General features: G+C 37.3%; 1 protein-coding gene across 4 annotated transcripts in view; it reads left to right on the forward strand.

The window, feature by feature from the left end:
* HERC4 (HECT and RLD domain containing E3 ubiquitin protein ligase 4) overlaps positions 1-11,594 on the forward strand; it is a 37,011-nt gene extending 25,417 nt beyond the window's left edge. For 3 of the 4 annotated variants that reach the window (XM_074924224.1, XM_074924223.1, XM_074924225.1), the window contains 10 exons: positions 976-999; positions 1,511-1,609; positions 3,565-3,732; positions 3,853-3,996; positions 4,900-5,066; positions 5,884-5,950; positions 6,165-6,247; positions 8,477-8,660; positions 9,245-9,347; positions 10,234-11,594. In XM_074924224.1, the coding sequence (XP_074780325.1) occupies positions 976-999; positions 1,511-1,609; positions 3,565-3,732; positions 3,853-3,996; positions 4,900-5,066; positions 5,884-5,950; positions 6,165-6,247; positions 8,477-8,660; positions 9,245-9,347; positions 10,234-10,442 (1,248 nt within the window). In that variant the 3' untranslated portion in view covers positions 10,443-11,594. The remainder of the gene's footprint in view (positions 1-975; positions 1,000-1,510; positions 1,610-3,564; positions 3,733-3,852; positions 3,997-4,899; positions 5,067-5,883; positions 5,951-6,164; positions 6,248-8,476; positions 8,661-9,244; positions 9,348-10,233) is intronic. The other variant, XM_074924226.1, reaches the window with a different exon arrangement.
* Positions 11,595-15,613: the final 4,019 nt, after the last annotated feature.

Here is a 15,613-nt window from a genome sequence, read left to right on the forward strand (position 1 = left end):
TTCTCAGAGAGAAACTTGGAAGAAAAAGCTCTTACTCTTTCAACAGTGGAAAGATTATTTTGTACCTTCAGTTTTTCCCCACTCATGAACGATAGATTTGAAGAGGTGTTATTGAGATACTGCATTAAGGAGTTGAGAAAACCCGTTTGAATTAGGAATAAATAACGGTAGATACAGTAGGAGTACAAAATTGCTTAAGTCTGTGATGAATGTGATACTCAAATCTGATGTTTCCTGTAGGAAATAGGGATACAGATAGAGAGCACAGTATTCTGGCTGTCACTTGCTGTGAGCCATGGATGTCTACATATTTGACTTCTAAGTGTCATATATATAGTCAAAAATCTATTAGTTTTACCTTTTATTCTTTTTCTGTTTTCTGCTGGCTAGGTGGAAATAAACTTAGCTTTCAGCAAAGGGTAAGGAGGGTAACGTAGCACCAGCTGGATAACTTAGTTTCTTAGCAAAGTTGGTCTAGCTTGTTGTGAAACTCTCCCCACAGTCCCAGCCGTATGTATTGTCTCAAATTTTAGCAATCAATTTTTTTTCTCCTATCATACCTTATCATAGACCCAAATGATTCTTGAGACTTTACAATAAAGTGGTATATTGTATTTTTAAATTTTTACTCATTCAAAATGTTTTGCATTTAATTTGATACGCTGTAGTCATTTGAGAATGAAAATGCATAGGTAAAAGGAAATGTCAATTATTAGAGTATGGAAGTAAACATTTAAAATGCATAATTTTTTTTACATCAAAGAAAATGGGATACTTTAACAGTCCTTTTTTTAAAGACATACATAGGGTGTTGAAAAGCATGGTTGTATTTGGTAGATTAATTAGAATTCTTTTGGGGGGGGTAAGCTGTAAATAAATATTTTTAATTCTACGTCAGAGGTGAATAATTAATGCAGACACTAATGCTGCTTTTTCATCTTAATTATTGCTACCTTTGTGCAAATGCTGTCATAGGATGTCAACCATGGATTAACTGAGGTAAGATTGGTTGCAATCTGATTTCTTTTGCAGAATGTAAGGAAATCAGAAATATGAATGTCAAGGGTTGTCTGATGTGTTCTATTGAGAGTGAAGCTTTATATTAACATGGCTGTAATCTGAACAGGGTTTTGTGGGGCAAATATATGTAATTCTTCGTATTCCAAATTCAGAGCGGCATTTGAAAACAAGGACTACTTCGATATCCACTAGCTGTAACAAATTCTGACATCAAAATGTGCTAAGCGAGAGTGGTGTTTGTGTGTGTTTTGTTTATTTTTGGTTTGGCTTTTTGGTTTGGTTTGTATTTTTTTTTTGTTGAAGTACTAAACAATTGAAAGTCCACTTAATTTTCCTAAGATGCTTTTGGTCCTGCATTGATGATGAGTAAAAATTGTTTTCTCTTTCCAATAAAATAGGTTTATTAAATGAATACTATTGCAGTGGCTTCTTTAACCACGACCGTGGTTTTTAAATAAGCAGAGATATGACATTGTTCCTTTAATTCTAGTTAACAGATATTCCTGTTACAATTTGCACATATCCATTTGTATTTGATGCCCAGGCAAAGACAACTCTCCTACAAACAGATGCAGTCATACAGATGCAGGTAAGAGTCTCAGTTTTAAATGTCATGTAACTTTTATGTATATCTCTATAAAATAAAAAAATATATAATTTATAACATTTAAATGTTATGGAAATTAAGTCTCTACTTAGCTAGTTAGTTGGAGGGGTTGCTGCTGTTTTGTGAGGTTTTCAGGGTTTTTTTTTGTTGTTTTCTTTGGTTCTGTTTTTGTTTGCTTGTTTGTTTAAAAAAAAAAATCCAAAACAGTGATCTCTTATCCATAAGAATGAGGGGTCTAGTTTTAATCTCAGGGTATGTACATGATAGAAGCTGGTGGTTTGTGGGTTTGGGATCTCATTGAAATTAGATTGTTTAATAATTGCATAAATTTCTAAGGAACTTTTTTCCATTCATGAGATGGCTTTTTGGAGGTGTTCACAACCCATAGTACAGGTATATAGAAAAACCCCAACAAAACAAAAAATCTCAACCACCATCCCCAACCAAAAACCAACTCCACCTCCCATATGAGCAGACTTTAAAGGATACGTGTGTGGAGCCCAGAGCTGGCAGTCAGTCTGTCTTGTTGGAGGCAGCAGCCAGCTACAGTTACTTTTAATTTTTTACCTTGGTGGAACTTAGGAGCTCTTGCTGCTGTTAAAATTGGTAGTTTCAGAGAGGCAACGTGTTGGCACCATGAGAGTATCTAGTGCACACCTCATTTCACATTTCACCTGTCGTACCACCTTCAAAATGTTGCTAAACTCTTGAAGTCTGTTCAGTGTCTGGAGGGCGGTGGAAAAGCAGCTTATCTTGAAAATTCAGCATCTGCTTGGGACAGTGGGAGTAGTTTCCTGATCTTGCAGTTTGCAGTAGTTTTTGGCTCTCTTGCTGTTAAATACAATTATGTGTTACTCTAATTTGTTCACTTCTGTTTTAACTAGAGACTTTCCTAGAAATTAGGTACTTGATACAAAACAATTCTGTATCTTGACCTGACTCATATCTCTTGTCTAGAGATAGATACACTAGACAACCCTGAAGTAACTGAGAGGATCTTGTGTTTGCATGATTCTCTAGGTAGAACTGAAACCAGTGTGATGTGATGAGCTATACTTTTGTTCAACGTTTGGATTTTTTTTAATACATATATTCCATACCTGTTCAGTTGCTGTAAGGGTATAATAAATCATATTCTTAAAAAAAGGAAAGAAAGAATGAAGGGAGGCTACTGCAAAAGTTAACAGCAGTAGGAGCCCCCCCCCCCCCCCCCCCGCCTTGTTTATAATTTTTAACATAAAAATTACTGTTCTGAGTCTGAAATTAAATGGAAGAGATGTCATGCTCAAGTAGTGGGTTTGTGTAGAAAAATACTAGCTTGCTTTTGTAGTGCATAATAAACATGGTTTCGTATGCCGTTAATAATGTATATACACAGTCAATATGAATATTTGACAAATTCAGGGAAATGTTCACACTGAATGTTTCTGTTAACAATACTAGAGTCTTAAACTTTCAAGAGATTTATGTCATCTTCAGAACATTAGCAGTAGTATTTTGTTTTTTAATATTTGTAATACACAAATTATAATACAAATGAAATAGGTGAACAAATTCTGTGAATTAGTTTTTAATGGATGTTTTTATGCCCAATTTATGTTAAAATAACTCACTTTTCATTAGATGAAGTGCAGTATTTTCTTGTTTCCTTTTGTTATCCAAAGTATTTTGACTGGAATGTCAAAAACTGTATTTTAAGACTTCCCTGAATATTAGCATTGGTTAGTCTAATGGGTAAAGGAAAAGTATTTCCTGAGATGAAGTATTTCCTGACATAAAAGAAATATGAAGAATTTGGGGACAAATTCAGTAGCTCTGACAATAGCTATTCCCATTCATGTCTTCTGCACTTTTTAAGATAAGACTGATGGAAATTCAATGTTGACAGGAATCTTACGTTACCTACTGACACTTTCACTTTGGGTTGTTTTTTCCAGATGGCTGTTGATCAGGCTCACAGGCAGAATTTGTCTTCTCTCTTTCTGCCAGTATTTGAATCTGTCAACCCATGCCTGATATTAATGGTACGGAGAGACAATATTGTAGGAGATGCTGTGGAAGTTCTAAGGAAAACCAAGAACGTAGACTACAAGAAGCCACTCAAGGTATTATCAGCACACATTGCTCAAAGCATCCTTCACTGGCATGTGATTGAGAATGGTTTTGGACAAGTCTTGTTTCATAATCTGTTTTTAATTCAGTGCTAATTGATTTGTGTGTTTCAGGTTATTTTTGTAGGGGAAGAAGCTGTTGATGCTGGAGGTGTTCGCAAAGAATTTTTTTTGCTCATCATGAGGGAGTTGCTAGATCCCAAATACGGAATGTTCAGGTATTATGAAGAGTCCAGGCTGATCTGGTTCTCTGATAAGGTAGGGTGCGATCTATAGTCATTAATTTTCTTTTAACTGAAAATATTGATACAAATAATGTATGAACATAGTAGTTTGTGGTGATTTTATTTCAAGAGGAGAAGCTGAAGTTAATATTCTCAAAAAATGTTTATTTTTGTCATTGTTCAATCAAAACTTTTCCCTCCTTCTTTCCCCATTCCTCACTTAATCCTTACCAGTTGTCCCCAGCCCAGACAAGTTTACTCTGGCTGGCACTTTCTCCTGTTAAACTGATTCCAAGAGTAGAATCAGTAAATCAAGGTGGCAGAGAAAAATTTTTGAAGTGGCACGTTGAACAGGTCTTTCTGTGTTCAGTCACATTTATGGGTCCATTTCACCAGTAGCCATCTACTCATACTTTCTCCAGAGTTTGATTATTGACTTGTTAGTTCTCCTTCAGAAAAAAACACTGAATAGGGTGGCTGTATCACAAGTACCTGAATGTGAATGTTTTCACAAGTTGTGTTTTAAGCCTTGGCTATTAGCTCCAAGGGAGTCAGTAGTGGGCTCCTCCCTCCTCCTCCTCCCAAAAATATTTTTTAAAAAATTGACAGATTTAAGCACTGAATAGTGCAATGGTAAGTTGCTGACAAAACCAGAATCTTAATGCAGTACTTCAGCAGTATGCAGCACTAGTAACACAAAATATTTTTTACCTCAGCTTTTTTTTTGTTATGTAGAAAGAGTTCTGTTTCCTTGCATTTAGTCTCTCTCAGCTGGTTAAAACTTTATTGTTTTCCTCAGTACTTACGGATGCATACATATTTAAAGAAAATATAAATGAAACTCAGATTATATTGCACTGTACACTTTTTTTCTGGACTCTGCAAGATTAAAATAACTTCTTTATTTTAAACCATCTTGTCTGTTTTCTGTTCTTAGACCTTTGAAGACAGTGACTTGTTTCATTTGATTGGTGTTGTCTGTGGGCTAGCAATATATAATTTTACTATTGTAGACCTTCATTTCCCTTTGGCATTGTACAAAAAGTTACTGAATAAGAAACCATCCCTGGATGACTTAAAAGAGTTGATGCCAGATGTTGGCAGGTAAGCAAGAAAGAAAAATGAGTGCTACCAGGAATTAATTTTTAATTCAACATTTTTCTTTAAGAACATAACAAAAATGTGTTATTTTCACACTAACAGGATAAACAGCTCAGGAGTAACTTGCAGCCATTATGTCATTTGACTAAGGATACATGCTATTGCTAAATACCTGCTTCTGAATGCTTGGTTTTAGTATTTGTCTTCTGGCTTATTATCCTACAAGGATTCTAGGGTAAAATAATATTTGAAATTCAAACTTTGAGTTTTAGCCGTTAATTTTATAACCTTAAGTGTGAACATAGTTTAGTTCTGAACAGCTTATTTGGTCCATCCAGGAAATGTTTTTGTTTATTTCAGGATCAAATACATGCTAAGTATCTGCCCTTGAGTAGGGATTTGAATAGCACTAGCAGGTGGGAGGTTCAGACGAGTGGAGGTGGGTGTTCGATTGCCTCAGCGTTGTGAATGCTCAAGTTTTCATAGATTCAAGGAGAAATCAAACAAGCTAATGTATGAGTCTGTCAGTGGTTATTAAGTACTTACTACCTCTGGTTTGGGAATCCCTTAGCTAAAGACTAGGATTTGAATCTGCTCTCTTCACACCTGGAGACAGTCAGAAGGAAATAACACTACAAGTAATGGCAAAACAATGTTTGAGATTTCCCAACACTGCACAAGGTGCAAGTCAGTGAGCTAATAAAGTAGGAAGATTTTTTTTTTTTTTTTAAACTTGAATTATCAAAGCTTAAAGAATACTTCAGGAAAATAAGTTAATCTTTTTTTTCCACTGATACAAGTACTTTAACTTACTTTGTAGGGGAATGCAGCAGTTACTGGACTATCCAGAGGATGACATAGAAGAAGCATTTTGTCTTAATTTTACTGTAAGTTTTATATAGTGTTGGAAATATTTTGTATCAGGCTCATACCATCTATTATAACTGTCTCTGATGGAGTGTTTGAGCAAAACTATCAGCTGCTGATTCCTGTGAATTTTAGTATCTGTGTGTGCAGTTCACGATGCTGTTAGCTCAGTGGTGGGAAGAATTACTTTACTCAGTAAGAAAGATTTACACTATTTTTGTTTGTTTTCAATAGATCACTGTGGAAAACTTTGGTACAACAGAAATTAAAGAACTTGTTCCTAATGGTGCTGACATTCCTGTAGTCAAACAAAATAGGTGAGTTTTGTGGGTTACAGGGTAGTTCAGTGTTGGTATCTGCCTTGGGAATGTGACTGGGCTGCTATAAATAGCCTTTGCTAAACTCTTACACTAATGTTGAAGGCAAAACTACTTTGGTTGTTCTTCCAACCTGTTCTCATGTGTATTGCTAAAATAGCTATTGTATTTAAGGATTTGCCAGCTGTGGAGAGGCTCTCTAATTTTACTCAGGCTGTTTAATACTTCTTCACTTTGAACTTGAAAGTATTTGGAAGCTCTTTAGGGTCTATTTTCATAGATACCGTAGACTGGTTTGGGTTGGGAGGGACCTTACAGACCATCCAATCCCAACCCCTGCCACAGGCAGGGTCACCTTCCACTAGACCTGGTTTCTCAAAGCCCTGTCCAACCTGGTCTGGAACACTTCCAGGGAGGGGGAATTTTGGCTACGTGGTCTTTGTTTTATGATATTAAAAATGGTTGTGGTTCTACAGGAAGTTATATATAATTGGAATTTAATGAGTAATGACGAAAACTTCAACCTAGATGCCATTATGTGGCAACTCTTCATATATGAAATATTATTTCAGAGAAGTCTTCCCTTTGTAGAGCAGATAACATTAATTTATCTAGTGTTATTGTCAGAAAACTGTGTGAGGGGTGGGGTTTTTTCCCTTGGTCAAGGATTCTGTTACTTCCATCTATAAAAGCAGGCTCTCCCACCCTTTGTTCCCTTTCTGCTCCTGGAGGATAGGCAGAATATATCTGGTGGTGCTTTTGTCCCTTTTTGCAGAATACTGTCATTTTCCTGTCTCCGTCCATTTGTCTCTTGTATTCCTGACTGTTCATTAATCTTTACGAGTTCTCAGTGTTTTTACTTCTCCCAGAGAAAAGGGAGAATCAAATGGAAAGAGCATACTCCATGAGAGCAGAATGCACCTGGGCTGTGCATGGTAGGAACGAGGGAGAAAACGTACCTCTAGGCCTGTTCTGAGAGGGCACACGTTTTGGGCAACACTTTCTGTAATTAGCCATGTCTGTTGTAGAGTGGTGATAGAAGATTCTAAGGGTGTCATAAACCTGTACATAGCCGTGTGCAGTGGCAGTACCTCCCACGGTGGAGTGATTTTTATCCTCCTCACTAACCCTACCATTACCAACTGCAATCACCATCTATACATGCCACGCTTTTTTTTTTTTTTAAAAATCCTTGGCTCAGAGCTGAGGATTTGTGATACTTAAACATGATAGCTTTGAAGTTCTCTGGTGGTGGTTTGGTGTTCTGTCACAAAATAACAGTCAAATTGGAGTTGTATTTGGAGAGAAATTTCAAAGTGCCCATGGAATATTTGCTGCACTGTTGTCACCTGTTGTCTTGCAGCAATGAAGAATTCCTATTTCTCAAGATCCAAGTATTCCATGATGCTTTAGTTCAGTTTAAACAATATTAACATAGAGTATAAGAATGATAGTTGGTTTATTACTATGAATTTTCTCTGGAACAGCTTTTCCTTCCCTTGTTAGTATTGCATGTTACCTGCCTCCCTGCGAGTTACATAGTGTGCATAAAATGGGGATCTCGTTGAATGCTAGGAGTGTGATTCATCACTTTGCTCATCTCCAGTATTTTCAGTTCAGCAACTTTAATAAACGTATCGTTAAAATGTGTTTAGATGATTCTTTAAATTACAGCTGATGTTATTCAGATACTGTGGATGTTGTTCAGCTACTGTGGGTTTCCACAGAGAATGTATGTTGGTAGGATAACTAACCTAGAACTGAAGTTACTCTGCCAGTGTAAAAACTAACAGCGTTAACTAGGGTTGATTAAAATGGTAATAAAAAAAATCATAAATACTGTATAACATCAACAAATTTTAGTTCTACCCTTCAATGCTGTGGAAGATGTTTCCAACAAGATAGGAGAACTCCTTGTACACAGATAACAACAGGCTGTTTTTCAGTATCCTACCTTCTTTGCAGTGATCTTTCTACTGTATAGCACTCAAATGCCCATTTGAAGTTGATTTGCATTTTTAGTGCAAATACAGTCTTTTTTTTTTTTTTTTTAATTAAAAAAATAAAACAGCAAGTTTGACTAGTTGGTTTCAGGACACTTGCATATCATTCAAGCCTTTAAGCTTGTTGCCATTCAGTCCAGTTCAATGCGTACAAACAAGAGAAATTATTACAGTGCCTGAAATAATTAACATAAATAACTTAATTTTTTTTTTCTTCCTTGTACAGGCAAGATTTTGTAGATGCGTATGTGGACTACATCTTCAATAAATCTGTGGCGTCCTTATTCAGTGCATTCCATGCAGGCTTCCACAAAGTGTGTGGAGGTAAAGTGCTTCAGCTCTTCCAACCCAGCGAGTTGCAGGCAATGGTGATTGGGAACACAAATTACGATTGGAAAGAATTGGAGAAGGTAAGAACCATAGTTAGCTATTTGATTCATATATTTTTAATTTCAAGATGCAAAAGCAAAATCTTGAAGTGTCCTTTTGAGCTCTGTTTTAATGAATATCACTGCCAGCCATGATTGGGTTGACTGGATCAGTGAGGAACATTTTTTAAAATGTCAGTGAACAAAGACACTAAAATGTCACTTACCTTCCTGCTTAAAGTTTTTCCATAGAATTTGTGAAAGAAATCAGACTTTGAAGAGAAATGAAAAAAAATCCACAGAACCAAAAGGCAGCTGTATACAATGTATTATGTTAGAAGGGGGAAGCTGAACAAAACTGAACACAGTTAATAAATGTTCTTGATTGCCAAAACTCTCTGTGAGACTTTGTCACTACTTCGTTGGGATTGAAAATTCTTTGGAGTACATGCATCTGTCCTTATACTTGAAGTTAAACTGAACAGCTGAAGAAAATTGACCAAGGAAAACAGTAATATGTCACTTGTAGTATCCCTTAACATAAACCACATTCATTGTACTTTAAGGTCAAGATTATCCTGCTAGTCCTATGTATGAACAATAATGTAACTTCCTGCTCATTTTAGAACACAGAATACAAAGGAGAGTACTGGGCAGACCATCCTACCATTAAAATATTCTGGGACGTTTTTCATGAGTTGTCTCTGGAGAAGAAAAAACAGTTTTTGTGTAAGTATTTAAAACTGCTGTGCAGAGGTTGCTAACTGAACAGGGTCACTGTGATTTCAGGCTCTTCCTATAAGAGGGCACACGTAAGTATTTGTCTATAATGATGTGATTAACTTTATTTGGAAGAAAAAAAATAATAGAAGTAGTTGATTATGAGCTTGTCTCTGGTTTTGCTGGGGTTTTCCTGAGTAATTCTGGGTGGTGAGTAGTTACAAGATCACAGTAGGCCAGAGTAGCATTAAAAAACCCCAACAACCTAAACTGCTAGTGTCATTTATCTGATGACTAGTAAATTTTTTTCTGTGTTTTGACATAAGGTTCATATCCTCCATTTTTTTCATTGTACATAGATGGAATTCTGGAGTTAAAACTGATTATCAGTACCTTGATGTATTTACAATGAGCGGTAATGTACAGGGGAAAAACAAAATTATTGAAGCTTCCTGTGAAAGAGCTTTTGTTAGAACAGATCATAGATTAGTTTCCAATTCAGATAAATTTCTTATTGAACAAACTAATTGTGTGTATTTACAAGATGCTTGCAAATGTTCACTAAAGGGATAACCAGTGGATTTTAAATGAGTCTGATGCATGAAGAATTTCGTACTGTTTTTTTTTTTTCTTTTGTAGGACTGTTTGGTTTCATATGCTAAAATGAAATGTTTTCCTTTAGTTGTGTTAGAGTGAAGAGTTCATATGTGTAAGCTGGAGATCGTGTTAAGTCATTACTCCTTATGTTTCAAACTTAGCAGAACAACTTCAGTGTGAAAAGCTAAGCACTGCTGGAACAATTAAAAAATGCAAACCATTATTAGAACTGCATATATGACATGTACAATTTTAGCCTTAAACCACTTTCAAGACTTTGTTTGTTTTTTCTTGGCAGTGTTTCTGACAGGCAGTGATCGTATTCCGATTCTTGGGATGAAGTGTCTCAAGCTAGTCATCCAGCCAACAGGAGGTGGAGAAGGTTATCTTCCAGTAGCTCACACTTGCTTTAATCTTCTTGATCTGCCAAAATACACAGATAAAGAAACTCTAAAATCTAAGTTGATCCAGGCTATAGATCACTATGAAGGTTTCAGTTTAGTATAACTTAAGAAATGAGAGTTCTGTGTAACGTGGGATCATTAAACTAACTCTTTGTGTCTTTCTTGTGGTGGTGAATTCAGTGGATTAACTGATGGAGTTGATAATATAACCGATTATTTGCAAAATGTTCAGTGGTACGGATATTCATGGGAGCCAAAAAACATTTACAAAATTGAGGAACTGTCTTAATACATACCTTCATGTACAGAACCATGTGGATTTTGCCATCTTATAATAAAAAGGAGAGTATTGTGAATGGGAGTCAAGTTTCACTAACATGAATTAACATTTCACCTTATGCAAACAATTTGGCGTGTGAGTGCATGAGAGACTTGCTTAAGTTTTTCAAATCACTTAGTAAGAACATTTAACTTTTCCCTGATAAATAACTTTTCATTTTGTAAATAATAAATTTTTGTGATAAAATAATTATGTTCCAATAGCAGTATGGTTTCTATTGCTTGTAATTGAATATGAGCTTATTTTATGGCTTTTAACAAAAAAAGTGACTACTCTGATTTCTGAAGATATATATTTTTCTGGTTTGTTTTAAGAACCTTAATAATTAAAGTGATTGTTTAAGAGACATTCATCTTCACAATGTACAATTCATTAAGCACTCAGTGCCAATACAAAACTGCATATGATGGCATTTTTAATATGTGGATGGACAAGATGACTTAATACACTTTTATTTTTAAGGACTGGTTCTGTAACCAAGTGGACACAGTTATAAAAGAGGTTAATTTATCATTTGAAACCTCTGCAGCCATGTGTCAAGAATACAGCTTAAAAGAAAAAGATGTACCAGACAATTGTTGCTGTTGTCAAGAGGTTAAACATTTATTTTTAAATGCTGAAAGCGTAGTTTATGGTTTCTAATAGAATTTTCACTTTTTTTCCAGATAAATGCATTTGAAATAACTCTTTAACACCCCCCTCCCCTTTTCTTAAGATTTTATTTTTAGTATAATTGCCCTGAGACGATTGTGCTTAGCTGGACACTTTCGGATTTGACTTTCCTTCTCTGGTTAAATTCCAGATTTTGTGGTGTTAATGCATATGTGACTTGCAGCTGTGAAACAAATATTTATTTTTTTTAGATTTTTAAATGCAGTGAAAAAATTCAAGCTATAATAAAAGACTTGAATGAAATCCTTTGTTGGTTGATGTGTACGGATGCTCGCATCACGCATGTTTCTTCAGTTGGAGGGCAACTTTTTGCATGCATCGTATCAGGGTACGGCTGGGGTACAAAGGTCTCACTTGAAAAGCAGGGAAGTTCATTCATTGTAATATGTTGTATAACATGCAGGTTTTGTGCTGGCAGTAGATGTGGATATAATATAAAGCAGTCAGTACAGTTAAAATAATTCTCTTTTTTCTTTAACACTGTTTTTACAGCTTTCTCATGCAGTGTAACCTCTAGTAATTTCTTTGTGTGCAGCCTGTATTCCCTTTTCCAGCATTTGTTACCTGGCTGGGAAATACCCCCTCTTGTGAAAAACAAGAAACAAACAAAAACTAAAGCAACTTAATCTTAGTATACATGGAAGAAAGAAAAGGAGAAAAGAAGAAGGAAAAAAAAAAAAAGTATTATGCCTTCATTTTACCAGGTAAAATTAAAACACTTTTTAAAAATTATGAAACACTAATTCACAAATTAGGAAGTGGCTAATGTAAAGCTGCCTTCTGCCTTTTTCCTTTGTGTATTATTACATGATCAAGTGCTGGTTTTTTTTTTTCTATGGGAGTCTTGCTTCATTCAGTGTACACAGTTGATGGGTTCACTGAATAATAGGGGTTTTTTATGTTCAGTGATGCAGGTCCAAGTCTAATTTAGTGTGCATCATCTAAACCCAGCACTATATGTGTTTAGTTTGCCTATGGGTCTTTCTCTGATTTTTGCTGTATTTGATTTTTCATAAGTATCAATCTGAAAGATGAGTAATGGACTTACTCTGTAGACGAGGGGGTCTGAGACAGAATCCCAGCCATAGTTACTGAACACCTGACAATTTTTGGTACCCAATTTAGGAACTTGGGATGTCCTTTTTCTTTGAAGTGCAGTTATTGTTGACTAAGACTGCTGTGGCAGTTACTTCATGTTGCTGCAGAGGTTTCTCCAGCATCAACAAGACACGTTTCTCACTCTCTTAGAACATTAGTGGACATTAGTAAGTGTTGGGAGGGTGGGGAGTGTTGAAAGGTTGGTTAACTGTCAGGGTAAGAACCAGCTGGCGGAGCAGGGCTAGAGTCACTTTCCTCAGGACAGTTATTCACCTGAGACTTCTTTTGGCAATTTTTGCCTTGCTTTTACCCACCTCTGCAAGAAAGAGTTGTGTCCTACAGAGCATGATTGTATCTGCTGAATGCTCCTGGGTATCTTACAGGTGTTAGCTCATTCTCTGCAGTGAGACAGGTGCCTGGTTGCAAAACAGACATTATCTGTGTAACAAGGTAAAAGATTTTTATGTAGTACCAGAACAATTACTAGTTGTTATATTACTTCTGCCAAGCAGTTTAATAATTGCTGCAATAGTTATGTTGCCACTAGTTCTATTAACAGTCCTAACAGCCCTGTGAAGGACCTCTACAGCAGTTGTACACTTCATGTTTCCTCTGGCTGGAAAAGGGCAGGCAGCAGGAACTGCTTTCTCTTTCTTTGATCAGGTATAATTTTTCATACAATATTTGATGCTGTGCATCATGTGAGAAAAGAGAAAAAAACCTCCCATTCTATGCTTAGCTAGAATAGCCGTGGTGTTGATGAAGAAAGCCTGGAGCCTTCCTCCTTGTAAATTCTCCAATTAATGAGAAAAGCTTGCATACCACTTTTAAAAAAGGATAATGCAAGTAACTGGGGCATAGTAGTAGTTTGGGCTGCATTTTACAATAATTAAAAAACCTTTAAGTATTTTTATTTGATAACTAGATCAGCATTTTGAGAAAGATTCAGAATTATCACTGGAGAATGCTAGTTGCATGTCAGGCTCGTCCATCTCCATCATGGTTACTAAAGGAGGACTTGTCATAGCAGTGCAGGTGTGTGCTGGATTTATTGCACCTGTCGCGTTAGTACAGGACTGAAGGTGAATTTGCATGACAGAACTACACAGGCTGTTTCAACTACATGTACAGCAGAAGTTTGTCCCTTATTTTCCAGGGAAAATCTAAGAACACTGTTGCCCTGTACCAGTGTAGAACTATCGGAACAGTGAGCCCTGCTTAAGCATAATTTGTCTCCTTCGGCACTTTGAGAGTTACTGTAGAGAACCAAGCCATGACACTCCCTTCAGGAAGGTTTATACACTACTTGAGAAAGTATTTTAATTCATCGCACTGCTCTCTGCTGCAGTAAACTTGATTTATCAGGAATAAATGAAGTTTAATGTAATCAAATATAAACTGCTATAAAAGAGAGCTCTTTAAATAAAGGCACAGGAGGTTCTGCAGTTACGGTGAGTACAGAATAAAAGCTTTCTTTTACTAATACATTTTTCAGCATGATAGACTGGTGTGTAGTGAGCACCATAGGAAGGGCTGTGGTGTCTTTCTCCATCGTGCAAGTACAACTATGTACCCGTGTGCACTGTGTGTAACTCTTAGTTGTGAGGGCAGGGGAGAAGAAAGAGGAAGAACAGAATACTTGTTTCTCCTGATAAGTGAGTTCCCGTTGCCTACCAAGCAGTTATTTCTTCGTTGGTAGGTCACTGGCGGGGTTTGGGTGGACTAGCCAGTCGTGAAGCTGTTATTTTTGTCTTTCAGTGTGGTGTTCAGGTTTGTTGGTCAAGTTGTGAGCAACAACTTCATAAACCTTACCTAGACCTCATAAGGCTTAGAGCATCCTCTATCACCTGCCACAGCTAGATATAATACAAGAAATCTCCTTGACTGTTTGCCTGGAATATGTGTACGCTTAATAAAATAACACCACCCATCATCATTTCTATACACTTGAGTTTAACTGAGTCCTCAATTCTTTTTCTGGAGGAAAGGAGCCTGTTCATGCCTATACACTTTATTTAACTCTGTGCTTCCTTTCTGCAAGTGGTGTATGCTGAAACTGTCTAACTGCAAACCTTTGCCTCCTCATTTCTGCATTGATGCAGATCTGTTGAATAAGGACTGTCGTGGTTTGAGCTCAGAGGGCAACTGAGCACCACGCAGCTGCCCACTCCCCTCTTCCCCCCCACAGTGCTGAGAAGAAGGAAAAAAGCAAAAGGCTTGGTGGTTTGAGGAAGATGTCTTTTATCTTCTGATTACAAGACAACTAAGGGGCAAAAAAACCCCACCTAAAACCAGCTGTGGCAATACCACTGGCATACTAGAACTGTGCAAAAGTGTAAGTACAGACCTACTGGTCTCTTATTACCAGTAGACTGAACAGTCTTGAGTTTCTGCATCTCCCTTGAGTTTGAATGTATTTTATTGATCTTTTATAAAACAAAAAATTAACATGCTGCTGCTGCCACATGCCTGATTGTGAGGAATTTCAGTGTGGAAACAAAAGATTAATGTTACATGAAGACTTCAGTTTTAGAGAGCAAAAGTTAAGCTTTTTGAGCATATATACGAGCTTTTCCCTTAGAAGGAGCAGAGCTGGCAGACTAGCTAAAAAACAATGTCCTCTAGAAATTGTATTTGCTATGTCTTTGAAAAATTTTAAACTAATTTAATTGTTTGTAGCTTTGCATCAGCACTGCCGAGGCCAGCAGGGACAGGGAAAGGATCTTACCCCTGCCCTCGGCACGGGTGAGGCCGCCCCTCGCTGAGTGGGTTCAGTTTTGGGCCCCTCACCCCAAAAAGGCCATTGAATGACTCGAGCGTGGCCAGAGAAGGGCAACGGAGCTGGGGCAGGGTCTGGAGCACAGGTCTGCTGGGGAGCGGCTGGGGGAACTGGGGGGGTTCAGTCTGGAGAAGAGGAGGCTGAGGGGAGACCTCCTGGCCCTCTGCAACTCCCTGCCAGGAGGGTGCAGAGAGGGGGGATGAGTCTCTGGAGCCAAGGACCCAGCGCCAGGCCCCGAGGGAATGGCCTCAAGCTGCCCAGGGCAGGGTCAGGCTGGCTCTGAGGAAGGATTTCTGTGCAGAAGGGGCTGTTGGGTGTTGGAATGGGCTGCCCAGGGCAGGGGGGAGTCCCCGGGATCCCTGGAGGGGTTGAAGAGTCGGGCTGA

This window comes from Athene noctua, chromosome 21, assembly GCF_965140245.1.
Source record: "Athene noctua chromosome 21, bAthNoc1.hap1.1, whole genome shotgun sequence".
Lineage (NCBI taxonomy): Eukaryota > Metazoa > Chordata > Aves > Strigiformes > Strigidae > Athene > Athene noctua.